This window comes from Melanotaenia boesemani, chromosome 18 (genome assembly GCF_017639745.1).
Source record: "Melanotaenia boesemani isolate fMelBoe1 chromosome 18, fMelBoe1.pri, whole genome shotgun sequence".
NCBI classification, from domain to species: domain Eukaryota; kingdom Metazoa; phylum Chordata; class Actinopteri; order Atheriniformes; family Melanotaeniidae; genus Melanotaenia; species Melanotaenia boesemani.
Window position 1 is genome coordinate 20,310,628 of NC_055699.1, and position 27,312 is coordinate 20,337,939.

The following is a 27,312-nucleotide window of genomic DNA, read 5'->3' on the forward strand; positions in this document are numbered from 1 at the left end:
AACTGATAGATGGACGTTTTGGCTTTTTTTAATTTTTAAGCTGATTCAGGAAACGTGAAGAAACTAGTTTTTGTTGTGACATTTTTCAGCAACAATTACTTAGGATCATTACGTTTGTTCAGTACTTCATGTTTATTATTTTCTCCTGCTGTCATTACTTTTTCTCCTCCTACTTTTTCTTCTTCGCCCTCTTCCTTCTTCTCTATTTTTTTCTGTACTGCTATTTATTCTTCTTCTCCTTTTTCTTTTGCTGCTATTAATTATTCTGTTTTTTACACAACTACCTTTTCTACGTTTACTACTTGTTTTTATCCTCTTTTTTTCTGTCTTTTACTACTTTTTCTTCTTCTGGTCTCCTTTCTCGTCCTATTTCTTCTTATTTGTCTCCTTTTCATCTTTCTTCTTCGGCTCTGTTTCTTTTACTCTTTCTTCTTCATCTCTATTACTGCCTCTCCTCCTTTTTTCTACTTTTACTACTATTCATCTTTTCTTCTGCTGCTACTCCTTACTATTCTTCTCTTATTCTCTGCTACTTCTCTTACTGTTCTTTTTTTCCTGCTCTTCTTATGCAACAATTTTTCTACTTTTTTCTAGTTTTAGCACTTCTCTCTCTACTTATCGTCTTACTTCTTCTACTGCTTTGTCTTCTTTTTGCCCTTTTTTCTTCTTCTACTCCTTCTGCACCTTTACAACTTCTTCTCCTTCTTCTACCTCTCGTCCTACCTTTTTGTTTTTCTAGTTTCTCTTCTTCTTCTTCTGGTTATCATTGAGTTTTCTGATCTTTTGCTTAAATGTGTCATCACCTGCTTTTTTCATGTATCCACTGTCCTTTAAGTGTCTTTAAATATTTTTTGAAAACCTATGAAACAAAAAAAAAATAATAAAAAAAATAAAAAATGAGCGAACCTGACCAAGTATCAGCTTACAGAATTCAGCCATTTATGTTTGAAGCAGACTCCGAGCCTGAGAGTGAAGATATGGAGATGGTGGAAGAAGCACGTTTACAACAAAATGTTTACAAAAATGTACATGGCAGAGCACTTCACACTACTTATAAAAAGTCAACACGGGGCTCATTTGTATATTGCAGGGGTTAAACTTTTGGGGACGTCCCTTAGCATTAGCATTAGCATTAGCATTAGCATTAGCATTAGCATCAACAGTAAAGCATGACTTTATATCATCATATCTTTCCACGTCTAAAGCATGACTTTAGGCATGGAAGAGGGGCTGGCTTATTCAAATTGCCTCCTGTGATGGCAAAATTCCAGGAGTAAATTAAAATCAGGCATTTGCGAGAGTTTACTCTTGTTGGCTGTTCTGCTGTGAACAAAGTGCCCAAACAGAAAAAGTCGACCGTCTTCAAAAGAAAGACTTAACACTTCAATACAATACACATGTTTTAACTTAAAAAAGTGCAATTTCCAGGTGATGACTCCTTTAAAGTTAAAAATTTCCATGAATTTTTACTGTCATTGAGAAGAATTGTCCCTGTCTTTTTTGGTTTTGGGGGCTGTTGATAATCTGTCTTTTTCTTCACCTAATGCAGGGTCCTCAGGGCAGGTCTGGGTTGGCTGGATTACCTGGAGCTGATGGGCCTCCTGTGAGTGCTACTATCACATTTATATGGGACAATAAGCACTTTAAACATTTAAGATATTGTTTTTGTACCTCTATAAATCAATAATATCCTTTAATCTCTCTGCAAATCATTGCATTCTTGACATTTTACACTTTTTTACACATTTTACCCACAAACACACTTCCAGATCTCTTGGAGTATTTTTGTTATCTGCATGAATAAAATACTTGAAGGCTGTTGATCTTCTGGGTGACCGCACCAGCAGAGTTTTGTAAGTTCAGGAGGCAGGTCTCAGGTCTCAGGTGGCCCCCTTTCGGCCTCAGAGCCTCATCTGGAAGTGCCAGGTGTTGGCAGCTTTTCATATACTTGTCCCATCTCACCATCATCTGACTGCTTTGTGTCATCGTATTTTACAGGGTCATCCTGGTAAAGAAGGTCCAGCTGGAGAGAAAGGAGCCCAAGTAGGTGCCTCCATTTGGTCAAGACCTAATAAAATGTTTGGGGGGGGGGGTATCCTGAGATTAACCTTTCACCTTGACGGTGTGTGTCGAGAACTCTAAAATCAGTCCAAATGATGTAAACCTAAAAAACAACAGCAAATGATTTTATGCTTTTACTTTTATAGTTTATGTATTTCAGTAAACATTCATACATTTATCTAAATCCTTTACATAGAACAATGATATATTTCTTTGTACACACTCGTATTCCTTCATTTCTTCAGGGGAAAGAGTCCAAAGTCTGCATGAAATATTTTTATTTCAGTGTTTTAGATGAGCTATATACAGTAGCTATTAGCCAGCTGTGATTCGTTTGAAACTAAGTCAAGAGTTAAGGAAAAAAAAAATATATATACATATATATATGTATATGTATGTAAAGTTCAAAAGCTTTTACTGCATTAAATTTGTTCTGATTCTTTGCATCAGGGTCCTCTAGGTCCCCAGGGTCCGATCGGTTATCCTGGCCCTCGTGGTGTCAAGGTACGACCACCTTTACTGTTCTTCACCTTGCTCTGTGAAACCTTCCAAAGCTCATGTCTTGTTCTTGTCCGACAGGGTGCTGATGGTGTCCGAGGCCTCAAGGGTTCAAAGGGAGAAAAGGTAAACATGTGCAAGCACAGCAGTTTTAACCAGCTTTAGCCAGTTACAGCGGTGCAGTGACGGCGGCGTCACAGTTTGTTTTCCATGTAAAAATTTTAAACGTTGATGAGAAAAATGAAAAGTCTGATGTTCGGGACGTAAACGTATTCCCATTACAGCTCTTATATCTGAAAGTATTAGCTTTGTTTTGACTCTGGAGCTGTAGTGGACGTCCACTGCTCCGTCCCCTGCAGAGGTCAGCAGAGACCTTAAACCTCAATCCAAGCTGTCATTCTGTCGGCTTTGGGTGTGAAACAGCACTACAATCAGGCTCGAGTATTTTTCAAATAAGTGTGTGTGGAATTTAAGCTGTTTGAAATGTGCATGATTTTTATTGAAGATCACTACTCCATCAAATGTCTTGTTGGTGACATTTTCATGTCATTTCTTTCTTTATTTTTTATAGCCAGAGATTCAAAAGCACAAACTTTGAGGAGAAAGCTTTTGTTATGAATAAAAACAGTTCTTTACTTCAGGTGTGTCTGTATGAGTTTTGTGATGCTGCCAGCAGACTTGCTCAGTGATGCATTATTCATCTCAGACACGAGAGAGACAAGAAAGAGAAGACAGATGTCTGAGTTATGTCCATCTGTGTCACAAGTTTCACAAGATTTTATGCTATAAAATCCGAATTCCACTGCAAGATCATTTCTTTATAAAAACAAAGACAAAAAAGATTATTTCTCTTTTACTTTATCCATTTACCCATGGTCCTGTTCCATCATGTGCTGTTCCACAGGATGACCAGCAGAGGGCAGCATTAACCCTGCGATCCACAGACTGAAACATAGTCATGCTCAATAAATACCTCAGAAATGGAAAAGAATAACCATTTAACCTCTTTTGGTTTTGAATAGATTAATATTTTTTTTAAAAAAAAGAAAGAAACAGCTGCTGGCTTTGTAACTCCCTTTTGTCTCCCGTCAGGGTGAGGATGGTTTCCCAGGTTTCAAGGGGGACATGGGGATCAAAGGTGACCGGGTGAGGAGCATAAATCAAACTAGTGTATTTTCAGATTATTGTTATCTCCACTTTTTATCACACAATGATTCTGTGTAATTTTGTGGACTTCAGGGAGAGCTTGGCTTGGCCGGTCCTCGTGGAGAGGATGGTCCTGAGGGACCTAAAGGCAGAGCTGGCCCCAATGGAGAGTCTGGACCCATCGGTCCAGCTGGAGAGAAGGTAAAGGTTCTTTAAAAAAAAAAAAAATCTTGCTCCTGCTTTGTTAAAATTGTATTACTTATCTGACGTGCGACAATAATCTCTCTCAGGGGAAACTGGGCGTCCCAGGATTACCAGGTTATCCCGGACGACAAGGACCTAAGGTAAGGGTCAACGTAACCATAGAAACATCCCAGTTTTTGGAAGTTCCAGGAAAAAGTCATAAAACTTAAATTCTGTTTGTAATAAGGAATTAGTTTCATATTCGATCGTTGAAATCATTGAAGAACTCAGCCTGAGGATGAAAGATTTGACTGCTTTTGAGTCTGAAACTTGACTGGATGTCAGTGAAATGATGAAATCTCAGTTAGTTAAAATAATCGTTTGAATGTCTCCAATGCTGCATGTGTGGAAGTTCTGCTCTGATGGTAAGCCGCTTCTAAATCTCCTCTTCAGAGGTGTCTCATGCAAAGATTTGTTCAAAACTATCCTCTGTGTTTGCTAGTCAGCAGGTGTTAATGTGACTATTTTAATGATTATCTGCTAAAAAAAATGTCTTCATGATCAGCACATGAAAACTACATTTTAAAATGTGTTAAACAGTTATAATAGTCCTGTTTCTCTCATTCACCACGGTATCTCCATCTCCTGCTGACAGGGCTCAAGTGGATTTCCAGGATTCCCAGGGGCCAACGGAGAGAAAGGAGCAAGGGTAAGAAAACCCACACCCCTGCACAACAGATGAGATCAATAAAGATGCAGAATTTAACATTTTAATGTTTTTTTCTCCAGTAAACTAAAAGATATGACTGAAACATTATTGTTGATGCTAATATTTACATTTATTTTATTGCTGCACAACAATTTTTATTTGCAGTTAATCGTATGAGCTTCTGCAATTAATCATGATTACACATCTGGGGTTGGCATTTGAAGTAATTTCTATCCCCAACTTTACCACCAGATGTTAGTAATTCTTACATGCTGTATCGCTAATGTAATAGAATTTCATAAATCTGACAAAGAAAGAAGAAACAAGTCAGCAGTATGAATTTCAAAACTGTGAGAAGATGCCTTGCTTCTAAACACGGAGGGAAGAAAATTTGATGGTGAATTTCCAGCCATCAGATGTGTTTCTGTTGTAACAGAGACAAAAATCAGAATTAGAATCTCAGCACTTCTAGATTGTGAGGCAAAGTTTGGTTTTGAGGACTTTTACAACTTGAGGCTGTAACGCGAATATCAGCATGCCTTGCTGATATCTCCGCACGGATGAAGGATCACAACCTTCAACTAAATCTGTCCAAGACCGAGCTTATTGTCTGTCCAGTGAATCCTTCCTTACCGCCGCAGATAAGCCTGCAGCTTGACTTTATCACGCTTGTGCCCACGTCTTCTACCAGGAATCTTGGTGTCATGGTAGACAACCAGCTGACCTTTAAGGACCATGTTGCCTCGGTTGCTCGATCTTACTGATTTGCTCTCTACAACATCAGGAGGATCAGACCCTACCTGATTGAACACACGGCACAGCTCCTGGTCCAGGCTCTGGTCATTTCACGCATTGACTACTGCAACTCCTTACTGGCTGGCCTGCCTGCATGCTCAGTTAAACCTCTGCAGATGATCCAGAACGCAGCAGCACGTCTGGTCTTCAACCAGCCCAAAAGAGCTCATGTCACTCCGCTGCTAATTGCTCTTCACTGGCTTCAAAGCTCTGCTTCTGGCTTACAAAACATTGTATTTAAACAAAATAGCTTACAAAGAACCTAAAAAATAATAATAATAAAATAAAATTTATATGCACTGCTTCTAAGCACTACATGACAGCACCTGGGTCCAACTGGACTCACAGCAGTCTGACTACCACTTAATTATGACGTTCCATGTTGTTTGAATTCTTGCTTGTATTGTTCTTACCCTCAAATGTAAGTCGCTTTGGATAAAAGCTTCTGCTAAATGACTGTAGAATAGAATAGAAAATATAAAAATAAACTCTGTTTAAGAGAGAGAAATTTAGTGCTTCAAATGAGTGGAGTATTCCGGGAAGCAGCTTTCAGCGAGCACATGCTTCTTTTCCCATAGAAACAGAGCTGAGATTTGTAGAGCTGGAGGCAGAAATGACCACACACAACACTGCTTCAAATAAGCATGACGTGCATCCTAATACATATCCCCCCCTTCATGTTAAGTTATAGCTCAGAGACTACCTCTGCTCCCCAGTTCTGGTCTGGTTCTGGTCAGTTCAAACCACTATATTAATGTACTCTACAGGGTTTTCTGTGGAGGAGAAACTCCTCATCATAAAAAGCTCTCAGCTGCAGGTGACCTAAGATTCAAGTCCTGCCCAAATTTCTTTTCTTTTTGATGATATGACAAGTTTTTTTTGCATTTTTGTTCCTGCAAAGATTGTTGTTATGGCTGCTTTTGCAAGGTTTCCTAAACAGATTCACGCAGTTTAAGCAGATTTTACACAGTGGATAAAGTTGGAAAATGATACCTAACATCATGTATGACTGTTCTTTGACAGGGTATCGCTGGAAAACCTGGTCCAAGAGGGCAAAGAGGTCCAACGGTACGTCCTGTCTGCTCCATCATGTCTTACTGCATTACTCAGCAGCAGCAATTTTAAGGTCTGATATCAGAAAACTGGGTTGTTGTGTGTTCAGGGTCCCCGTGGTGCTCGAGGAGCCAGAGGTCCAACAGGAAAACCTGGTCCCAAGGTAAAGACATCAAACCCATAAGTGCAGCATTTTAACTGATCACAGATTTCTGTGTTGTGTTCAGATATTAACTGATGATGGTCTGTTGTGTGTTGCAGGGCACAGCTGGCAATGATGGTCCTCCAGGTCCACCTGGTGAGAGAGTAAGTCCACAACACCCAGAGTGTATTTGCTGTCATACATCTCTGTGAACTTGCATTTTGATTGATTCACAAAACCTTTAGAATTCAATAACAATGAGATAAAAAAATGCATTCAACACCTCCTGCATCCTGAAAACATTTTATAGGATTTCTGATGGGCTTTAAAAGAAGGATGCAGTGTTTGGAAAAGAGTGACGATGTGTTGGAAATTATTAGAAATAGACCCAAACTTAGATTTCCACCCCCGGATAGCCAACCCTTTTGGTTGCTGAATTCAGCAGATTTAGATAAATTTCCACAGAAATGTGACACTGCCTTGAATCTGAAGTGAAATCCAAACAAACGACAAACAATCCTTCATTTCCTGTAGAATTTGCTTAAAGATTTGAGGGAAGAAAATGTTTTTCTTCAAACTCTTTGACAAAACGTGATGAATCCAAGCCAGAAAACTCACTTGACACCTGAACATTCAGTAATTCACGTTAAATGTTCACCCTCAGGTTTTAACGACCCCAAAAGAGAGGAGATTTCCATTTATAAGCATTTTGAATCAGATGCCAAAAAGCTGCTTTGAACCATCTTTAAAAGTCTGGTTCTTGGTGGGTGGAAGCTGCTCTAAGATTTAAAGTTAGGCTTTTTCAGCTGGTCAAACTGTAAGAACTGAAACTCTGCACTTCTCTCTAAAGATTAAAAAAAAATCTGACATAAATAAAGTGAAATAAACTGAGAGGAATTAAAGAATAGTTTAAGTGATTAAACCAGCTTTGGAGTTTATGTCACAAACAGCACGTCCAGAAAGGTTGGAAAGCTCCGTAAATTCAAATACTAATAATAATCAAATCAAATCAAATTTTAATTTATAGAGCACTTTTCATACATAAGTAGCACAAAATCTGCATGAATGAATGATGTCCTCCATGCCGCGTGCACTCACCCATACCATCACAGCTTTCTCTGATGATAGCCTGGATGATCTTTCTCATGTTTGGTATGTAGAAGCAGCTGAAACATGGACTCGATGTCCTGATGTCCTGAGGACTTGGTGCTGTTTCCATTTCAAGATGCAACAGTGCACTTTGTTGGGGAAAATGGTTTTCCAAGGTCCTCCTGAGCCCACAGGACTTGATCATGGTGTCATGATGGATTTTCATAGGGTTTAGAAGCTTTGAGAAGATCACCCATCACCCCCTGAATCTTCTCACATTATGCATTTTAGACGTTGTAAGACCAAAGTTATTTTAATCTTTCATTAGGAATTTTTTTTTAACTTGTTGGTGATTCTTTAAGTGCTAAACCTCCTCTCATCATTGCTTGGAAAGACTGAGCCTTTTGTGGATGCTGCTATTATACCAAATCTTGACACCCTCACCGATTACCAGTTAATCTGCAGGTTGGAAAAACTTCTAGAACTCTACTATTCATATATCCTGCATTGTGTAAACTTTTGTCTTTTTTGACTCTGTAGTAACTTTTATTGTGCTGCAACACCATGAAAATATATCTTTATGTTCTTTTTAACACATTGAGTTGGTTGGCAAAGACATTAGAAATTCAGGTTAATTAATCAAGCATAGTTATGATATGATAAACTACATCAAACTTATTTCTTTCCATTTTAGAAAACTTCCCAACTTTCTAAGGATCTAAGTTCAGTTCAGCTTTATTTGTATAACCACCAGTTTACAACAGAGATGACTTTAAACCAATTCAGCCCAATTCATTGCAGTCCATTTATGATCCAATTTAAACAAACCCAATTATACCATCCATATTATTTCAATTGATTATAACTGTGTTTATATGAACCAATTTGTAAAAGATAATGACCTAGTTAAGGAAACCAAACCTTCTTTTGAATTCAACCTCCCTCTTGAGATGCACAGGGCAAAAGTGGAGAAGAAAAACTCCCTTTTAACAAGAAGGAAAACCTTCAACAGCAACACAATCAGCGAGGGGTGGACATATTGCTCTCACAGATTCAACAAAGTGAATTGATGTTGCCTGGAGGCTCTTGTTGTAGTACCTGGTCTCTGAACAATGAGTCATTTCAGTAATCTTGAGTAAACAGCATTAATTATTTAGACTTCCCTGGAACAAGTCATCCCCACACCATCTTCCATCACTGTCTTTTTACGTAATGTAGTTCTATTCTGTTGGCATCTGAAATCTGAACCATTGCTTGTTTATTGACTGCAGGGACCTCAAGGACCACAGGGACCAGTGGGCTTCCCTGGACCTAAAGGCCCTCCTGTAAGTATTACTACAGCCCTTCAACAGCGAGGCTACAGAATCTAAGTCTTTTTTTTCTTCCTCCTTCTATTGAGATGCCAGATCTGCTTATTTTGAAAGCATTCTGAGTAAAAATTGATTAAATTTGGGGAATTCATAAAGTATTGTAAGACAAAGCAGTTTTGTACAGACATCATTAGCCCAACTGTTTATCTAAATAGTGAACACGTGTTAGATTAATATAGCTTTTTTTTTTTTTAGCATATTGTGCCTGCAAAGAGAAAAATAAATGCATGACTTTACCAACTAAATGTGCATGTGTGTTGATTTCTACCTAACAGGGACCACCTGGAAAGGATGGGCTGCCCGGACACCCTGGCCAGCGTGGAGAGACGGTAAGTATTAAACATAAAATATGTTTCTTTACTATTTTTTCCTGTTTTTAAATTAATTAAAAGCTGTAAATAAATGTTCCGTAGTCTGCAAACTCACTATTTAACAGACCTTTTTTTATTATCTATAAAACTGCCTTTCTGCAGGATCAAGCTGATCCTCCCAATCAGTAGGCTGCACCCTTATCTAATTCACTCTTGTATTCAGGGGATAACTCTGTGATTTAACATCTCAGTGGGACACCAAATGGGTGAACATGTTTTGTAAACCAAAAGTCTACAAGACAAAACCCTTGTGAACATTGTCTGAGTCTTTTTGTGTAAATCCAGACAGGTTCAGACTCTCGCTTTTATCTGGGGAAATGTACGTCTGATGCTTTTGCTTCTGGTGTTTTTTTGCGTAAATCCAATGAAAGGATACTTTCGTTAAACTTAGACTAGTAACTTGTGTTTATTTTCTCTAAAATATAAGTGATCTCAGAGAGAGAACTGAGTCTGAAGCAAAGATTTACTGATGCATGGAAGGAGCATCCGAAGGGACATAAGATTTACCTCACATTAAGAAGAAATCTGATTTCATCACATCTTTCAGCATCCCTTGCCCTCATCTTCGATCTCTCTGTACTTAGTATGCATCAGTGAACCTTAGCTTGATGAGCCTCAGAGGCCAATAAATTCTACTAAAAGCTTGACAGATCGTCGCCTCTGTCATTAAAGCTTCCCTTTCTGCCAGCCTCTTTCCTATAGATAATATAATATAGCACGCACCAGTGCTCCCCTGCCTCTCCTGCATTTCAAGACGATTGTCTTCATCAAGGTGTTTATGGCTGCAGATTTATGCGCTGATGCACGGGCTCCACAATCATCCGATGCAAGAACGGAGCACGGCAATAAAGATGCTTGTGGGCGCCCACTTCCAGCAGCACAAGTTGAATTTTAGGAAATGCAAATCAAGATTTGAGCCAGCGGGCCTGGGTGAGGCCCGATGCCTCTGCTGCACGGCCTGAGGGCGTCCGCTGAATAATATATCACCATAAATCACAAAGTGCAGTGATCAATGAAGGCTGGAGACATAAGTCAGGCAGGATTGGCTCTATGAGCTCAGATCCGAAGTTTTGTTTGGTTGCACGAAGATAAGTTGCAAATCAAATTAGTGCGAGTTTAATACCTGCTGTGAAAATTGGTTATGGATGTGATCAAATGGAAAATGTCAAAATGCAAAATCCTTCTGCACAAAGCACTCCGGTTGGAGTGAAACATGCTTGTTTTAATCTAGTCACTTAACTAATTCTCAGCTTGAAAGTTTTCATGTCATCTTGTCTGGATGTTTTATCAGCCCAGACAAAGACATGGCTGCAGTATATCATGAGATTAGTGGCTACCAGCCATGTCTTTACACTTTTATCTCCACGAAGGCGGAGCTTATCCATTTGGCAGCATTGGTTTGTCTGTCTATCTGTTAGCAACATAACTCAAAAAGTTTATGGATTTTGATTAAATTTTCTCAGAAATAAAATAAGGAACAAGTGATCAAATTTTATGGGTGATCTGGGTCACCGCCTGGATCCAGAAGCTTTTTAATGAATTCTTTACTTTTAGGCGATAAGGAAAATTTAGACTTTAGAGCTTCTAACTCAAAAATAATGCCTACAATCAAAAAACAATGCCTGAGGCAGCGCTCCGAGTGCTTCCAGTTGCTGCATTTATTTACCAAATAGCTGATATCTAAGAATTGTGATGGTGGCAGTGGTTCTGAACCTATTTTCCTTGAGGACCCCATGCAACTACCAAAAAGCTGTGCACCCCCTGCTTGGTCTTACACTTTAATTAGTTGCTTCTCACCATAAGTGATGCATTTTAGCTGATTTTTTTCCTTTCATAAAACCAACGTTAAGATAATTCCCAACATATAGCCTTACTTTTTTTTTTCTTTAAAGTAATGATGAATCATCTGCACTGTGGCATTTCTCTGACATGTTTCATTAATGAAATGCTGCAAAGTTACTGCAAAATATACTTCCAACAAAAACCTGGTAGTCAAATGCCTAATGCAGAGGTCACTAACAAGCGGACCGTGGTCCGGATCCAGACCCAGAACCTGCCCCACATAGACCCGGAGTTAAAATATAAAATCTGACCGGGTGCTTTCATTTTAACTAGTGCAGCTTTACAGTCTTTACGGTAGCGGTCAGGAAACATGTGGACCAATTGCACGTGAGGTAAGCCACCCAATCAGTGTGTGAGGATCCCAGCGCAGTGGTGAACTGCCCACTAGATCAAACAAAGCAGGGATAAAGGCAGCAGAGTTGCTAAATCTGCCTGTTATCAGCGACTTTGGGCTGGTTTGTCTGTGAAGTCGCTTGCAAATATTGTCATTTGATAGCATGCATAGCAGAAGCTAATGCAGAAGAATGCTAACCAACCGAAATAAAGGGATTTACAAACCTGTAACCAAGTGATCACTACAGACTCTGGCATGCTCTGACTCATGCCATGTATGCCACTTTTTTTAATGTCTTTTTTATTTTTTTATGACTTCATGGGGAACTTTGAAGTTACTTAATGTGAAAGACTGGAACAGCCAGAAACAATGCAAATGAAAGGTTGCTTTCCAGAAATCAAGAACACGTTCACACACACACACACGCACTCTGGTCTACAGTAAGCTTGACTGACAACCAATTCATGCTACACAGAACCAGTGAGGTGGATGTGACGTATTCACATGAAAACAAGCAGTATCCTACCACAGGATTTAAAGGATGCTAATGTGATAACTAGCAGATTGCTAGAGATCTGCTGGATCTCTAGCAATCTTGCAATTTCTTTGGGAGAAGAAAGGCAGAATGCAGGTTATTGTGCTAAAACCTAACTTATTCATGCTTTTTCCTTTATAAGCTCAATAAGAAGCCAATTAAGAAAATGTGTTTTAGGGGTTTTAAAATGACAAATAGTCTGACACAGACAGAATTGGAGACTTTGTCACTGCCTGCAGCATTCTGGCAGCATTAACAAACTAGCTAAAATTAGCAAAAAGACCTTTGGTATCTTAGTGACTAATTCATTTAGATTTCTACAGAATTATGCTTCTTTGGATTAGATTTAAACACCCATGCATCTCCTTTATCTTAGAGACTTCATCAAAGGAAACTTGTACAGAACAAAACCATATTAAAAGTCTATATATAAAAAAAGTATATATACAGAGTGAGTTATCATCATTGCACAGTATCATATTGCACGTCTGTTTGCGTTATTAGTTTTCCATTGTGGCTGTGTGGCTACTGGGAGCAGTGCAGATTGTAGAGTCTGACAGCAGCAGGAAGGAAGGACCTGCAGTATCTTTCCGCGGGTGAAGCAGTCTGTCTCTGAAGGAGCTGTTATTAAAAAGTCCTGCATGAGGTGGGACGTTTTCTCCATCAGAGACGAAGCATAGCCATCATTCTCCTCTCCGTCACCGTCTCCACCGGATCGAGGGGGCATCCCAGGACAGAGCTGGCCTTCTTACCCATGTTCTTCGGTCTCTTCCTATCAGCAGTCGAGATGCTGTTGCCCCAGAAGATCACACTATAATAGATGGCTGATGCCACCACAGAGTCAAAAAAGGATCTCAGCAGTGTCCCCTGCACTCTAAAAGACCTGAGTCTCCTTAGGAGAAACAGCCTACTCTATCCTTTCTTGTACAGGACGTCAGTCTTGTCTGTCCAGTCCAGTTTGTTGTTCCAGTGAACACCCAGGTACTTGTAAGATGTCGCCCTCTCAATGTCTATTTCCTGGATGTTCACTGGTGCCAGAGGAGTGTTTACACCTGCGGAAGTCCACCACCAGCTCTTTGGTTTTCCGTGCATTGATCTGGAGGGGGTTCCGCTGACACCAGCACACAAAATCCTGGATCAGTTCTCTGTACTCTCTGTTGTCTCCGTCTGCGATGAGGCCGATGACTGCAGAGTCATCTGAGAACTATTGTAGGTGGCAGTTTGCTGAATTGTGTGTGAAGTAGGCAGTGTAGAGGGTGAAGAGGAAGGGAAGGGAGCCAGAACTGTTCCCTGTGCTGCAGACAACGCTGTTGGACTCACAGTCTCGTGTCCTCACATACTGTGGTTGGTTGGTGAGGTAGTCCAGGATCCATGTTGTGAGATGGAGGTCTACCCCTGTGATCTCCAACTTGTCTCTCAGAAGAATGGGCTGTATCGTGTTGAAGTCACTGGAGAAATACAAAAAACATGATTCTCACAGTGCTCCCAGCATTTTCCAGGTGAGAGAGGGATCTCTGTAGGAGGTAAATGACAGCATCATCCATCCCAATACCAGGTTGATAGACAAACTGTAGCGGGTCCATTGATGGGTTCACTGAAGGCCGTAAATGGGCAAGAACCAGCCTCTCCAAGATCTTCATGAGATGGGATGTCAGTGCCACCGGCCTGTAGCTGTTGGGGTCTTTTGGGTTTGGGGTCTTTGAAACCGGATGTTTTCCACAGCTGTGGAACTCTCCCCAGTTTCAGGCTCAGGTTGAACATGTGACATACTATCCCACACAGCTGGTCTGCACAGGTCTTGAGAAGCGTTGAGCTGATTCCATCTGGACCAGCAGCCTTTCTTTACTTTAAATACTCTTGCCTTTGGACAGTGCTAACCAAGTCTTCAGTATAATATGTTTCTGTAGAGGTCAGTGAGGTAAAATGAGATGAACAACAAAACATACTGGGGAAAAGGGGAAATTTTAGAAAATGGTGCAGCTTCAGCATTTAGTATTAAAATGACCTACATGGCTTTCTGTAGTTTACATGTAAACAAGTTATTAATTATGCATCCATATAGTTATGGATCTAAAATGCAAATAAACCACAAAGGAAGTTGGTTGCTTTTTCCCAACTACATCCACTGTATTTCATCAGTGGGTGTCTGGGCAGTTTGATTCCAGGCCTTTTCTCATCATGTGATCTCGATCTGCTTAATAAGGAGAATGGTTTGTGTAATGAAGTATAAAATGTCCAGAGTGGGGATGGAGGGGCAGTTTCTGCAGAGTCAAAACCTGATTTCTATTTTTATCTGTCAAAGCAAAGTCTCTATGGTTTCTTTACTCAGACTGTAATTAGTGTATAATGTCTTTGTTATTATCTCGTGATCTTTTTTTAGGGTTTCCAAGGAAAAACTGGTCCACCAGGGCCAGGAGGTGTGGTTGGACCCCAGGTAAGAGAAGAGTTTTCTAAATTTTTCACATGAGAAACAAACTTTTCCTAAATTTGTATTTGACTTGAAGAAATACAACAGGTGGTTAAAAAACTCAGATTGGTCATTTTTATTCAAAAACAATAATAATCCAGTCTGACCTTTAACTAAATTTGCATTATGGGATTTTAAAATATTTTCAATATGCTGCAGTTAAGACTTTTTGGAAGGAAGCTGAGAAAGTTTAGTAGAGAGAGGATCATTTATCCAGGAAATTTTCAGCTTTTAAAGAAAAAGGAGGAAGATGAGATGAATATATGTGAATTAAAATTATTCTATAATAATTATCTTTATAACAGCTGTTTTATCAAAGTCACAGAAAAAAGAGCTTGATAATAAAGTGGATTTAAGTGGATGTCTTTTTTTTTTCATTGTTGGACAACAAATAACAAAAAAATCCAAATGTGTGCTTACATCTAAGGGACCCACTGGAGAGACTGGTCCTGTTGGTGAGAGAGGACACCCTGGACCTCCTGGTCCACCCGGAGAGCAGGGTCTTCCAGGTGCTGCTGGCAAGGAAGGAGCCAAGGTATGCGTCCAGTTTCCTGAGATGAAGGGGGAAGGAGGAAGTTTTTTTTTTTTTGTTTGTTTGTTTTTTTTTTTAGCATAGGTTTGCACCTAAATTTGATTAATCTCAACATGCTTGAGATGTTCCTGTACAGTAGATACAGAGAGATCTATTTAAAAAAGCAGACTTTCTGAGATGAGAATCATAAAATATGGAACACATATATAATAAATTATTATTGACATTTTATATACATACATGATATAATGAATTATAATATATAATATATAATATGTACTATTTAGAAGTAATATGCATTTTTATATGAATCATATGAATTTAACACAAGTCCTTCTTTCTTACAAATCATTATATATTATGTATGTAATCATATATAAAAATTAATAAAAATATAACTATTAATAATATAAAATGTAAAAATAGGTAATCAATCATAAAAATGTTTGACATGGTCTGTAGAGCGTCTAAAGTTGTAATTTTCTTTCACAGAATTATGTTTCTGTACATGTAAAACATAAGAGGCTCTTGAAATTATTCAGAAATCTACAGCAGTAAACTCTCCTGAAATCAGAGTCTCATCAGTTCTTTCTGTGTTTCTGACTGCTGAAGATAAAGTAGCTGAGATTTGGGAAGTCCTGGTTCTGGTTCCCTAACCTTCCCTCTATCAGCTCAGCAGACTGCTGCCGACTTGTACAGCAGGACTTCCTGAGATCATTCCACATCCTTTGCACCTCATACCCCCACCTCCAACCCACAATCCTCCTGCTTTGATTTTCTCCCTGTTTTCCCTGAGCAGAGAGTTTAATCAAGTCCATCAGCTGCATCCAAACCCCTCGTCACTCCTAACCCCAACTTTCCTTCCACGCTGCTCAGACCTCTGCATCAGTATTCCAGGGAAATGCTATTGAGGTCTTGGCAGCAGAACCCAAATATTACAATATCTTTCAGGTTCCCTTCCTGTTTGGAGGCATCAGATTGCCAATACAAGAGAAAAAGTAAGAAAGGGAGAAATAACTTGTCCTGAATCAGATGCTATCAGTGGTACTACTCGTTTTTTATAGACCTAAAGTAAAATTACTTGTAATTATAGCTTGTTTTTATTTTATTTTATAATTTAATTTGACTTCAATAAGATTTTATTCAATTAATTTTTCTTTAAGCTTTTCCTCCTTTTTGACTCACAAGTGCACATCTAAAGGTTCCTGATGCTTTATGGATGAAATCTTCATGCTGTAGCTGTTTATGTGAAAACAGACAGACACTGATAAAGGATGATTTATGTGCTAATAGTGATGATGATGATGAAGCCTACTCATGTATTTGGTGACATCTCATACACTGTGAAACCTAATCAGTTAGTTTTACATAAGAAAAAAAGTGGACAAACTCATTAACATATAACAATTAACAGCTTGGTTTCCTTTTTGATACACATGATAATTCTGAGTTTATCTTTTTTAAAGTAATGAACTCGGAAAAACTGTGTGTGTTCTTTACTTAAACGCCAAAATATCCACACCACCAGCCTCTCTATTGTTGTTAAACTATAAAATACTGTTTTGTATAATTTAATGTTGATTTGACTTTTAAATTTGAATTAATGAAAGTTTCCTATTGTAACCTGAGAAAAGTCACATGTAACTTAAAAAACATTAACTCCGTCATACATCTGGTAAAGTAATTATTGCTTGTGCATTGTTTTTGAAAAATATCATTTTTTTCCCAAAATTTTAGTTTTAATCATTTTAATTTATCAGCTAGAAACAATAAAAAAAATAAAAAAGAACAGGTTTTTAGATCATTTTAATGATGGTTTTACGATTGGAAACACAGACATCTCGTGATTTATTTAACTTTTTTTTTGCTCTAACTGAAATATTGTTTTGACATTTTAAAATTTTATTAAATTGAATGAATGTTTTTTTTTAAACATGTAAGCAAATTACATAGAATTGTTACATATTACATAGAACATTGCTAACCAACACATTCCACAAGAAGTAGGAATAAAGGCTACTGGAAGAAATGACTCAACCATAAAACTGCTGAGTAAATTTAAAGTAATATTAAGAGTCCAGCTGTGACCAAAACTTTAAAGTTGCATTTAGAGATTAATCACTAATTTATTACCTTTAAATCTCCACCAATATTTTCATATACACATTTTTTTTTTTACATTGATTTAACTTAATTTATTTCACTTCATTTTAGTTGAACGTTCACAACAGCTAGGTATTAAAATAGATTTATATCTACATTTAGCTTTGTAATTTTACAGAATATTTTTAGCAGTGTTGGCAGGTGTATGTAGGTGTTGCAATGATTGATATTTACACTTGTGAGTTGCTTTTAATTCTCATCTTCATTTTGGATCCTGTTTTGGTAAAATCCTAAATAAAAATCACTATTTGTTTGTAGGGTGACCCTGGACCTCAAGGATCCTCTGGTAAGGATGGGCCCCCTGGCCTTCGTGGCTTCCCTGGAGAGCGAGGTTTACCTGGTGCAACGGTAAGGACCGGCCTCCATCTGCAGTCATTCATCCCCGTTTTCTTCCCCACGTGTCCGTGCAGGCAGAAAACCGAGCAAATGAAGCTGCATCCATCCAGAGCTGTTCACCTCATTAGAATCAGCCGCCCTGGAATTCACTCGCAGCCATCAATCCGCTGCAGAGGAAATTCACGGCGACATCTTACAAATGAACAGGCGCGTTTCTGTATCGCTTCACCGCCACCGTGGCCGGCAACAGGCCACTGATACGGAATCTGGGACTGTTTGGGATTCATTTGTAAAGTCGTTCTCCAGTTTAACTCAAGGACCAATTGTTTTTTGGTTTTCAGCAGCAGCATTTAAGGGAGTTGTTTGTTTTCTGCATGCATTATTTACTAAATAAATTATTAAGTGAGGAGTGTTGGCAATCAGACTGAGGTGGCTGAGAATAAAGATTCTACAGGGACACTTAGTGTTTGTGTTCAAGGTCAGTCAGACCCTGCAGGTCAGCAGCACACTTTGCCACTGCCTGCAGAAACTCATTACCCATTAAAGAGCTGCACACGCACATAAATGAAGCGTGTGCACACACCTGCAGGGGAGAACAATAATCATGAGTTTGAGCAGATGAAGAAAGGGAAGATGTGGTTCACAATCCACACAAGTGCATTTATGGACGTTTATGTCTGCTTTTTTTATTTTTTATTTTGTCATTTAATTCACACGCCAGATTTCCAACCTCTGATTCTTCTACAGCCTGAATGTTGGGCTCATTTCCAAGCTGTTCCTGCTAAGACACAAAGTTTCATCTTCAACAGACCTCTGTCTTTCTCTGTCTTCACCTCAGGGCCCAGCAGGTCTAAAGGGAGGAGAGGGGCCTCAGGGTCCACCTGGTCCTGTTGTAAGTACTATTCACTGTTTTGTATTATTTTATGTTCCACTTGTGTTATGTATGTAGCCTGTGTGTTTTATTGAGGTTAGCATACGTAGAACACTGCAGGGCAGTTTGCATCATGTAGACAGGAAAACCTTTTTTTTTTCTTATTTTTTGTTTTTTTAAAAGGCTCCAGTTTGCTTTTCTTTAAAAACTCAGGCAGCTCTCTAAGTTGAACTGGAACTGCTCCGGGTTGTGTGTGATTAGCCAAACTTTATCTTTTAGTTAGACGGTGCCGTCAGGGATTCGTGCACGCTCACACAGGCCACTGATGTCCTCTGTGTGGAGGTTAATGCCTTGCTCAAGAATAAAATAACATTTACTGAAATGAAGCCACACCAACAACATGAGAGAAAATCAAATGTAGTAAATATTTTGGTTGCACTTGGCCATACAAATGCATGCTTTCCAGACTGAGACACATGAAGCCATCATGCTTGTGTCATGTATGATTTATCTCTGTTTCAGCTGCGTTTTTCATCTCGTCATGCTGCACACAGCCGTTTACAATCTGATCATCCACTTGAGTAGCTGGAGATCAAGATTATTTGCTCTGTTGCCTTCTGACACACAAACAGAGACTAACAAACAAAGAAGCGTGCACACACACACAACACAGCACAACCACGCAGCGTGAAAGCACCCATATGTTGAATTACACCACTGCACCATTCTTTTAGATACTCTGAGGGCTGGTTTATTTCATTTCTGTAACAGTGTCCACAAACTTTTTATGAGAAGAAGAACATGTTGTATGTTGTACACATCTAGTTTATAATTGTCTGCAGGGATGTTTGACTTTAACACACTATTAGAGTTGTTTGTATGATCTGTTTGTTGATGAAGACAATAAACACATCAGGAATAATGTCCTAATAATCTCATTACACCCATGCAAATGAACACATTTACATTCAGTACAATACTGCGCATTTTACATTTTAAATGAATGAACCAGCATCCAAATTTTTATCAACTGTTTGCACATTACATGCTAATACAGTCCAGACCATGTTGCTTTAATTTTATTTAAACTAATACATGATTAAGACATTGGGTTTTTGCATGTTCTCTTCATTTTAATAATGAAAATATGGTTGAAGTCAATAATGACCGTCACACCTCTTGTCATTTGTAATGTTTGATCACATTATGGAGCGAGTGTAGAGTTATTCATTTGTTTTTAAATAAAAACAATCTGATCTGTGAAGTAAATTTTGTACATTGAGCTTTATAATTAAAAAACATTTCTTTCTGTAGACATAAAAGCAGAATATAGGAAGGAAACTAAGTGTTTTTAGAACTTAGTTATAATAACAAAGGTGCTACAGTCTGACTTGGTTCTCAAAATTTTCCTCATCAGGTTAAAATCAAACATTTCGGTTAAAACAAAGTTTTTTTTTTAAAGCATCTTATATTGTTGTTTTGATGTTTGATCAATATTTTCAGTTAGTATCAGTTCTATTGGATTTCTGATCACTAAATTATATCAATGTTTTAGTGTATCAGTGAATCACTGTATAAATGAATTTATGTATTGACATATCGATGAATTGACTTATCAATGTGACAGCTGATGTATGGATTTATTTATGAATTCATGTATCAACATATCATTAAATCTAAAACTTGATGTATTGATTAATTGATGTATCAATGAATCGCTGTTTGGATGAATCAAATATCGGTTAACTGACCAAATAAACGTGTAAATAGACACATCAATAAATGAATAATCAATGTATCCATTGATAAACTAATCAATATATAACTGCATCAGTCTGTAAATGAATTGACATATAAATGTGACAATTAATTAATGTACTGTGGAATCAACTTATAAATGTAAGAAGAAATTGATTTATTGATGAATGACATTAATTTATCTATTAATCGACTTATCAATGTATCAAGTAATCAATGCATTGATTAATAAATTTATCAATATACCAATGTATCAATATGTTGATGAACTGAGGTATAATTGTAACAATTAATTTATGTAACAAATTTAATAATATATCAATGTATCGATAAATTGATGTATCAATGAACCAACATCAGTATATTGATTAGTCAACATATCAATGTACTTAATTGAAAAAAAGAAAATTCTTATATTGACAGTTTTCTGGAACAAAAGATTTGCTTTAATACAAGAAAAAAAGGTTGTGTTCAGTAAAGGAGAGAAAATTCTCCATCATCATCATCACTGAGTTCCTGCTGGTCCTGATGGAGCCGAGGCGTCAGATTCCTGGCAGCTGTGTTCAAAAGGAGCGGCGGCGCTTTGCCAGAGCATAAAAGCTGCCTGTTATTGTGTTCTTCTTCTGCTGTTTTCTTGCTTCTACTTATAAAGAGATGGTGCGTGTATTGATGTGTTTGTGTGGATCCATTAGCAGCTCAGTATGTGTCTTAATGGCAGACATGCTGTAGACACAGACTAACACATCAATGAGATCAAACCATTCAGGAAACTCTCTCTGATGTTTTCAGGGTTCCCCTGGTGAGAGGGGTCCTGCAGGTCAAGGTGGTCCAGTTGGCCAAACTGGAAGACCTGGTCCCCAGGGCCCTCCAGGTCCCGCTGGGGAGAAAGGCGCACCTGTGAGTTCTTTTTTCTGTTTAAAAGTTTCCTGTTTTCTGATCCAACCTCAAAGTTTAAAAGTGAAAACAAATGTTTTTGTTCTTTTAGGGTGAAAAAGGACCTCAAGGTCCAGCTGGTCGTGACGGTGTCCAGGGTCCTGTCGGTCTGCCTGGGCCTGCTGGACCCCAGGGTCCACCTGGTGAAGATGGTGACAAGGTCAGGCAGTCACACCTACCAGCATCCTTGCCATGCTGTTATTCAATCAGTCTTTCTGTTTTCCCCTGATACCTGTTGTTCTACCTATCAGGGGATCAATTTGCATCCAAAATCTGCGTCTTTTCTTACAAGTCGTTTTAACCATCATCACGGCCAAATGTGTAACAAAATGCAATGAAAGGAGATGAAGCGAAGCAATGTTTTTTTTAGCTGGTGTCAGGCATCTGGAGGTCTGCTGAGCTTCATCCATACGTCCACATAAAGCACTGACAGGATCATATCTGCTAAACTCAGCTGTTTAAGCATTTAGTGAAGAAGCAAAGTAAATCACAACCAGAAATCGCCACATTCTGTGTTTAATTTTGTTTAATTTTACAGTGCAGAGGTTTGGGAAAACACTTATAAAACTACACCACAGTCAATTTTCATACTTCTAAAATGAGCTCTGAGAATAATCCACAACACTAGTTATAGAGATCACAATAATCAACTGTTCTTAAAATTAAAAATATTGAAATTCAATATTCTGGTTAATTTTAAAACAGCGCAAATCATGCATGAAGCAATTCACAACCTGCTCCCTAATAATAATATTTAGAAATGATTTTTTCACAGAGATGGGGGATATAACTTGGGGCAAAATTTAAAATTTAAACATCTCTGTGTGTGTACAACAGTAAAAACTAATGTACAAGCATGAACCAGTTCAAGAAGCGGCACAAACACATGGTTTTCACACGGTACAGAGAAGAAGAAGGTGTTACCAGTTATTGGGGGTATACACTTGTTGCTTTATGTTTAAGTTTTGTTTTATGTATATTATGTAAATATTATTATCAGTTGTATCTGTGAACATGTTAAACAGGAAGTAAACTGGTGTAACAGCAGACTTTAGCTATAAAATGGAATAAAGTGTAAGGATCATCAAAAAACAAAATATCCCGCTTCGTGCCCCTGGTACTCCAGGAAGAAACACTGAGAACTTTAAAGAGAAAGAAGAATTATGCTTAAATAAGCTCATGTGTTTCCCTAGTCCTTTCTGAATGTGTTAGTTAGCAATGTTCCATAAAATATATAATGTGAAATGCTAACATGTTCAAAATAAACAGTCCTTCGTTCAATATGAAAAATGAAACTGTTTTTCTCTTTCCCAGGGAGAGGTTGGGGAGCCTGGTCAGAAAGGAAGTAAAGGTGACAAGGGAGAGCAGGTGGGCTAGAAAAGCATCCAGTGTCCACATGCCACATGTTAATTCATTTTAAGAAAAGAGAAACAAACTCATAGAACACATCATAAAAATTAACTATGTATTATGTTTGTTCAGGGACCTCCTGGACCTGCTGGTCTCCAAGGTCCCATAGGTGCCCCTGGTCCTGCTGTAAGTACAAAGCATGCATATTATTGGGCTTTTAGTAGATTCACACATTCAGATGGAAATTTTAGAACAAATTTACTTCATAAAACTGTAAGAAACGTGAACACAGAGTTACGGCTAAAATGCAGATCATGTTTCTCAGGGAGGCGATGGAGAGCCTGGTCCCCGAGGTCAGCAGGGTATGTTTGGACAAAAGGGAGATGAAGGTGCCAGAGGGTTCCCTGGACCCCCCGGTCCCATCGGCCTGCAGGTACGTACTAAAACCAGCTGTTTTTACAAATGACTTTATCCACATTATGATTACCTTAACTCAGTGATCAATGAGTTTAAGTCTTTATCTGTCCACAAAGACCAGAGCAGAAGCTAATTTATGTCAGAATCAGTCCAATTATTCTTTATCTGATTTTAGTCCAATTAAATCTAATTTAGGATCATCAAAATTAGTTCAAATAATCTTTATTTGCTTTATTCACTTTAAAAGATTCAGTGCAATCAAATTGATGTTTCAAAATAATTGTGTTCATTTAAAGCTAAAAGTCACATATCAAAAGAAACTTACTGATTTCATCTCTTAGATTGATTATCCAATCTCAGCTGCACAAGGTGACAGTGGAGAGGAAAAACTCCCTTTTAACAGGAGGAAAAGCCTCCAGTAGAACGAGAACCAGGATGGGCATCCATCCTGAATCTTCGTCAACTGGGACAATAAGACTTTTATTCGTTTTCTAGTAGGTGATGTAGATTGGGAAATAAAACCAGGTTCTCTAACAGCAGGAAACAGAAAGCAAAACAGAATTTACAAAGGAAAATCTACAAAATAAGACAAGGAAAACATAACCAAACATGACAAGACTACATAAACCAAAACCCAGAGAACATGACATAATGGGCATATTATTTTTTTTTAAGTTTGGAAAAAAATTATTTGCCATCCCTTTTTAGCATCAGAAATGCACCAAAACATCCACTTAAATGATATTTTCTTAGCTAAATAAGCTGGGACGTCCACACTTTCCCTAATGAATGTCTCCAAAAACGCTGCCATCATATTTTTTTTCATCTGATTCGGATTTCCGCAGAAACTGACCGTGCTAACTCGGGTGAATCATGTGTAGCCGAATAGACTGACTCCTCACTTGAAATGAATCAATAATTTTCTGATCTCAGGTCATGAGCTCCAGTCATTTAATTACATAATACCAACTTTAATAATCACGTTAATGTGCAGTGATCACCTGTCGGGAGGCGACAGAATGGATCACTTCCTGCTTTAGCAGATTTTCTAATGATGACGAAAACAAGAATGAGAATCAGCTGATAACTGAGTCGTAACACCTTCCTCTTCTGCAGAGGGAATAAATGTGGACACAACTTCCACATCAGATTAGCTGAATCTGTGGAGCGCAGTGATTACACCCCTCATCTCTGCTCTCCAGCAACATCCATGCTTCATTACCTCCCATGCTGCCCATGCAGTGTTGCAACAAAACCAACTTGTGCTGCTTTTTTTTTTTTTTTTTTTTTTTTTTTTAAATGCAATGTTTTCCCATGAGCCGCCATGGTGTTGTGACAAAGATCTGACGGAGGGACCTTTCTCACAGTTGTTGTCCATTTATTTGTAATTATCTGTTTTTTAATGACCAGCTTCTTAACTTTTACCCTTTAGAAGTTTTCTCCAGAGATTGAGGTTGTGTTCTTGATGAAAACAGACTACAACTCATCATGACACAATGCTTTTTTATCTCAGCAGGATTGTGTTCAATGGACTTTTAATTGGAAGTAATTCACTTCCCATAGTGTTTCCATTAATTGCATGGACCGACTTGCTCGAATAGTCTCTTCCACATTGAGTAGATTTACCAGACTGCATAATTAATATCAGTGCTAACGATAGTAGTGAAGACTTTTACAAGGATATTTCTCAGCATGGGGGCTGGCATACGTGCAGCTGACACCTGGTGATGCGTTGGTGTGCAGAGGAATGACATCTTTTTTCCTGTAACCTCACATGTATCACTGATGACAAACTGAATCAAATGCAGACACGCAAGGCGAGCCACGGTTACTGGTGGAAATGTCAGGGATCAAACACACGAGGTCTTGACTATGCTGCTCATTTAACATGCATGAGTGAGCTGGTTTTCTGCAGACTGCAGAAAGAGCTGGAGAATAACCCCCGCCATCACACACACGTCTATCAGGTGTGGCGATATCTACAGTCCAGCCACGTTAAGCTTTTTAATTCAGCAGACTTATTCTTGACCTCGCTCTGCGTATTCTTGTTGAATTTTTCATTGAACAGATAATAGGTCTACGCAGCGGTTAAAACATGATTCCGATTCATTTATACTGATTCATTTATGCTAATTCTGGCTCGCAGATATATTTAATATTTAGCATATCACTACAATGTTTTCCAGCAGTCAAATCAAATCTCTAAATTAAATGTCGAGCAGCGCCGGCCTCTCAGAATACAAACAGATGTAAATCACTGGGCGAGCTGGTGCTTATTCTTGAAGCCACACCTCATTGTTATGATGTAATTATTCTCATTTAAGATGTTGTTATTTATTCATGATATTTGTCCACAGGGACTTCCTGGACCTCCGGGTGAAAAAGGGGAGAATGGTGATGTTGGGCCCATGGTAAGACACGGCTCTTTTTTTTGGAAAAAATAACTTGATAAACTTCTGTGATGTAATACTTTCCTGTCTCTGCAGGGTCCTCCTGGTCCCCCTGGTCCCAGAGGCCCTCAGGGTCCCAGTGGAGCTGATGTACGTATGACTTACAATATAAAGTAAATGACATCTTCAGTAGTTTTACATATTTTACATCTTAAACACTTTTTCTTTGTGTGCTGATGCAGGGTCCACAAGGTCCTCCAGGTGGTGTCGGCCCCATGGGGTCTGTGGGTGAGAAAGTAAGTTATCACCTACAGATTTTTTAACAGTATACATTTGGCCTAAAGACATTTGATTCCAGATGTTGCTGGAATGATCCTCAGATATAAAACAGAAAAATCTGTTTCCTTGTAATCAGCTACATTTAAAGAATTTAATTCATGTGAATGTGGAAAGTCTCCTTGTGTCATTTTGAGGGTTTATCTGTCCAGACACTGACATTTATCTAACCACAGGGTGAGCAAGGAGAGGCTGGAAACCCAGGACCCCCTGGAGAGTCTGGAACTAAGGTTAGTGAGCTCTCTTTGTTGTTCTGCTATTATGACGTTAATATATATGCAGCAGCACTGCTTAATCTTTATATGCTAATGCTTATCTGTCTTAACAGAGCTTTAGTATCTAGCATTATGCTAGTAAGGGGATCCTATAAAACCTAATTTAACTTATCCTTGATATACATATAACTACAGTTGGTTGAATTTGTGAATTTTGTTGTAACATGTTGGTATGTTAACTGAGAGTAAATGGAAAGCTGCAGAGCAAATATGGAACAAAATACAGTCAAATGAGGAGGATTTTTTCAGAGAGGCGCTGTGTTTTCACAGTAAAAGCAACTGCTCCTCACATTCAGGCTTGTAGATCATCTCAGCATGGCTCTTCGGCTTTGTGCCACATGTCAACATCGCCTGCTAATTTGAGTTTCTTCCCTGACTCTTAAAGACATAATTACCGAGAGGAGCTGCTAGGTGCTTCAGTCCTGAAGAATACATTGTTTGTATGAAGCAAAATTATGATCAAAACACCACAGACACATTTATTTATCTGGGAAGATAAATGAAAACATTTGTTAAATGATCAGGATGTAACAATGGATCAATACTGCATCAATACTTTGTTAGATCTCTATATCAATACTTCATTACATCGCTACATCAAGACTATGAGACTCACATCAGTACTTCAATACATCAATGCATTAATACTTAAATACACTGCTAAATCGATACATCAATACTTCAGTTCATTGCTAAATTAATATATCAGTACTTTAATACTTTGATACATTGCTACAATAATATATCAATTCATCATTTCAGTGATAAACAAGCCAAAACCAGTCATCCAAATTGTAACTATCAAATATCAATACAGCTATCAACTGTTATGTGAAAATTTTGAATCTCATTATACATAATGTGACAGATGGTTTTTATTTTTTATTTAAATGTCTGATTGAGCTCAGGAATAGTTTTTTTTTTTGTGATTAGATATGACTGGAACTGATCTTGTTTATCATATCGATCGTTTGCTCCTGAATCCAATAAAATCCAAATCATATCGTATTAGAATTTGTGATACTGATATAATATCGTATTGTAATCAAACTTGTCATTTACACCCCTCAGTATAACCATGTGATGGACTGTCATGTTGCAGGCAGAAACTTGAAAATATATTAGGTCTGGTGTCTCACCTGACATTAAAGGGATGGAACAATAGATTAAAGAGATAGCAGCAGAGTATCATGACAGATCTGTGATCCAGATCTTTTTAGCATGCAGCTTCAGGTCCATTAGAAGGCATGCATGTTTGACTATCTGCATGCACATGCATTAACTTGGACATACAACACATATTGTCTTAGGGTAAAATATTTTAATTAAATGCAAAAACAACAATTAAAATATTGC

The 27,312-nt window shown here is 38.2% G+C and overlaps 1 protein-coding gene across 4 annotated transcripts in view; it reads left to right on the forward strand.

The window, feature by feature from the left end:
• The window catches only part of col11a1a (collagen, type XI, alpha 1a), an 82,671-nt gene that overhangs the window by 37,377 nt on the left and 17,982 nt on the right, over positions 1–27,312 (forward strand). For all 4 annotated transcript variants that reach the window (XM_041968911.1, XM_041968914.1, XM_041968915.1 and 1 more), the window contains 26 exons: positions 1,550–1,603; positions 1,999–2,043; positions 2,512–2,565; positions 2,641–2,685; positions 3,652–3,705; positions 3,799–3,906; positions 3,996–4,049; positions 4,544–4,597; positions 6,416–6,460; positions 6,555–6,608; positions 6,707–6,751; positions 8,948–9,001; positions 9,322–9,375; positions 14,509–14,562; positions 15,023–15,130; positions 17,549–17,638; positions 18,465–18,518; positions 21,045–21,152; positions 21,241–21,348; positions 22,503–22,556; positions 22,671–22,724; positions 22,864–22,971; positions 25,313–25,366; positions 25,442–25,495; positions 25,588–25,641; positions 25,858–25,911. In XM_041968911.1, the coding sequence (XP_041824845.1) occupies positions 1,550–1,603; positions 1,999–2,043; positions 2,512–2,565; positions 2,641–2,685; positions 3,652–3,705; positions 3,799–3,906; positions 3,996–4,049; positions 4,544–4,597; positions 6,416–6,460; positions 6,555–6,608; positions 6,707–6,751; positions 8,948–9,001; positions 9,322–9,375; positions 14,509–14,562; positions 15,023–15,130; positions 17,549–17,638; positions 18,465–18,518; positions 21,045–21,152; positions 21,241–21,348; positions 22,503–22,556; positions 22,671–22,724; positions 22,864–22,971; positions 25,313–25,366; positions 25,442–25,495; positions 25,588–25,641; positions 25,858–25,911 (1,674 nt within the window). The remainder of the gene's footprint in view (positions 1–1,549; positions 1,604–1,998; positions 2,044–2,511; positions 2,566–2,640; positions 2,686–3,651; positions 3,706–3,798; positions 3,907–3,995; positions 4,050–4,543; positions 4,598–6,415; positions 6,461–6,554; positions 6,609–6,706; positions 6,752–8,947; positions 9,002–9,321; positions 9,376–14,508; positions 14,563–15,022; positions 15,131–17,548; positions 17,639–18,464; positions 18,519–21,044; positions 21,153–21,240; positions 21,349–22,502; positions 22,557–22,670; positions 22,725–22,863; positions 22,972–25,312; positions 25,367–25,441; positions 25,496–25,587; positions 25,642–25,857; positions 25,912–27,312) is intronic.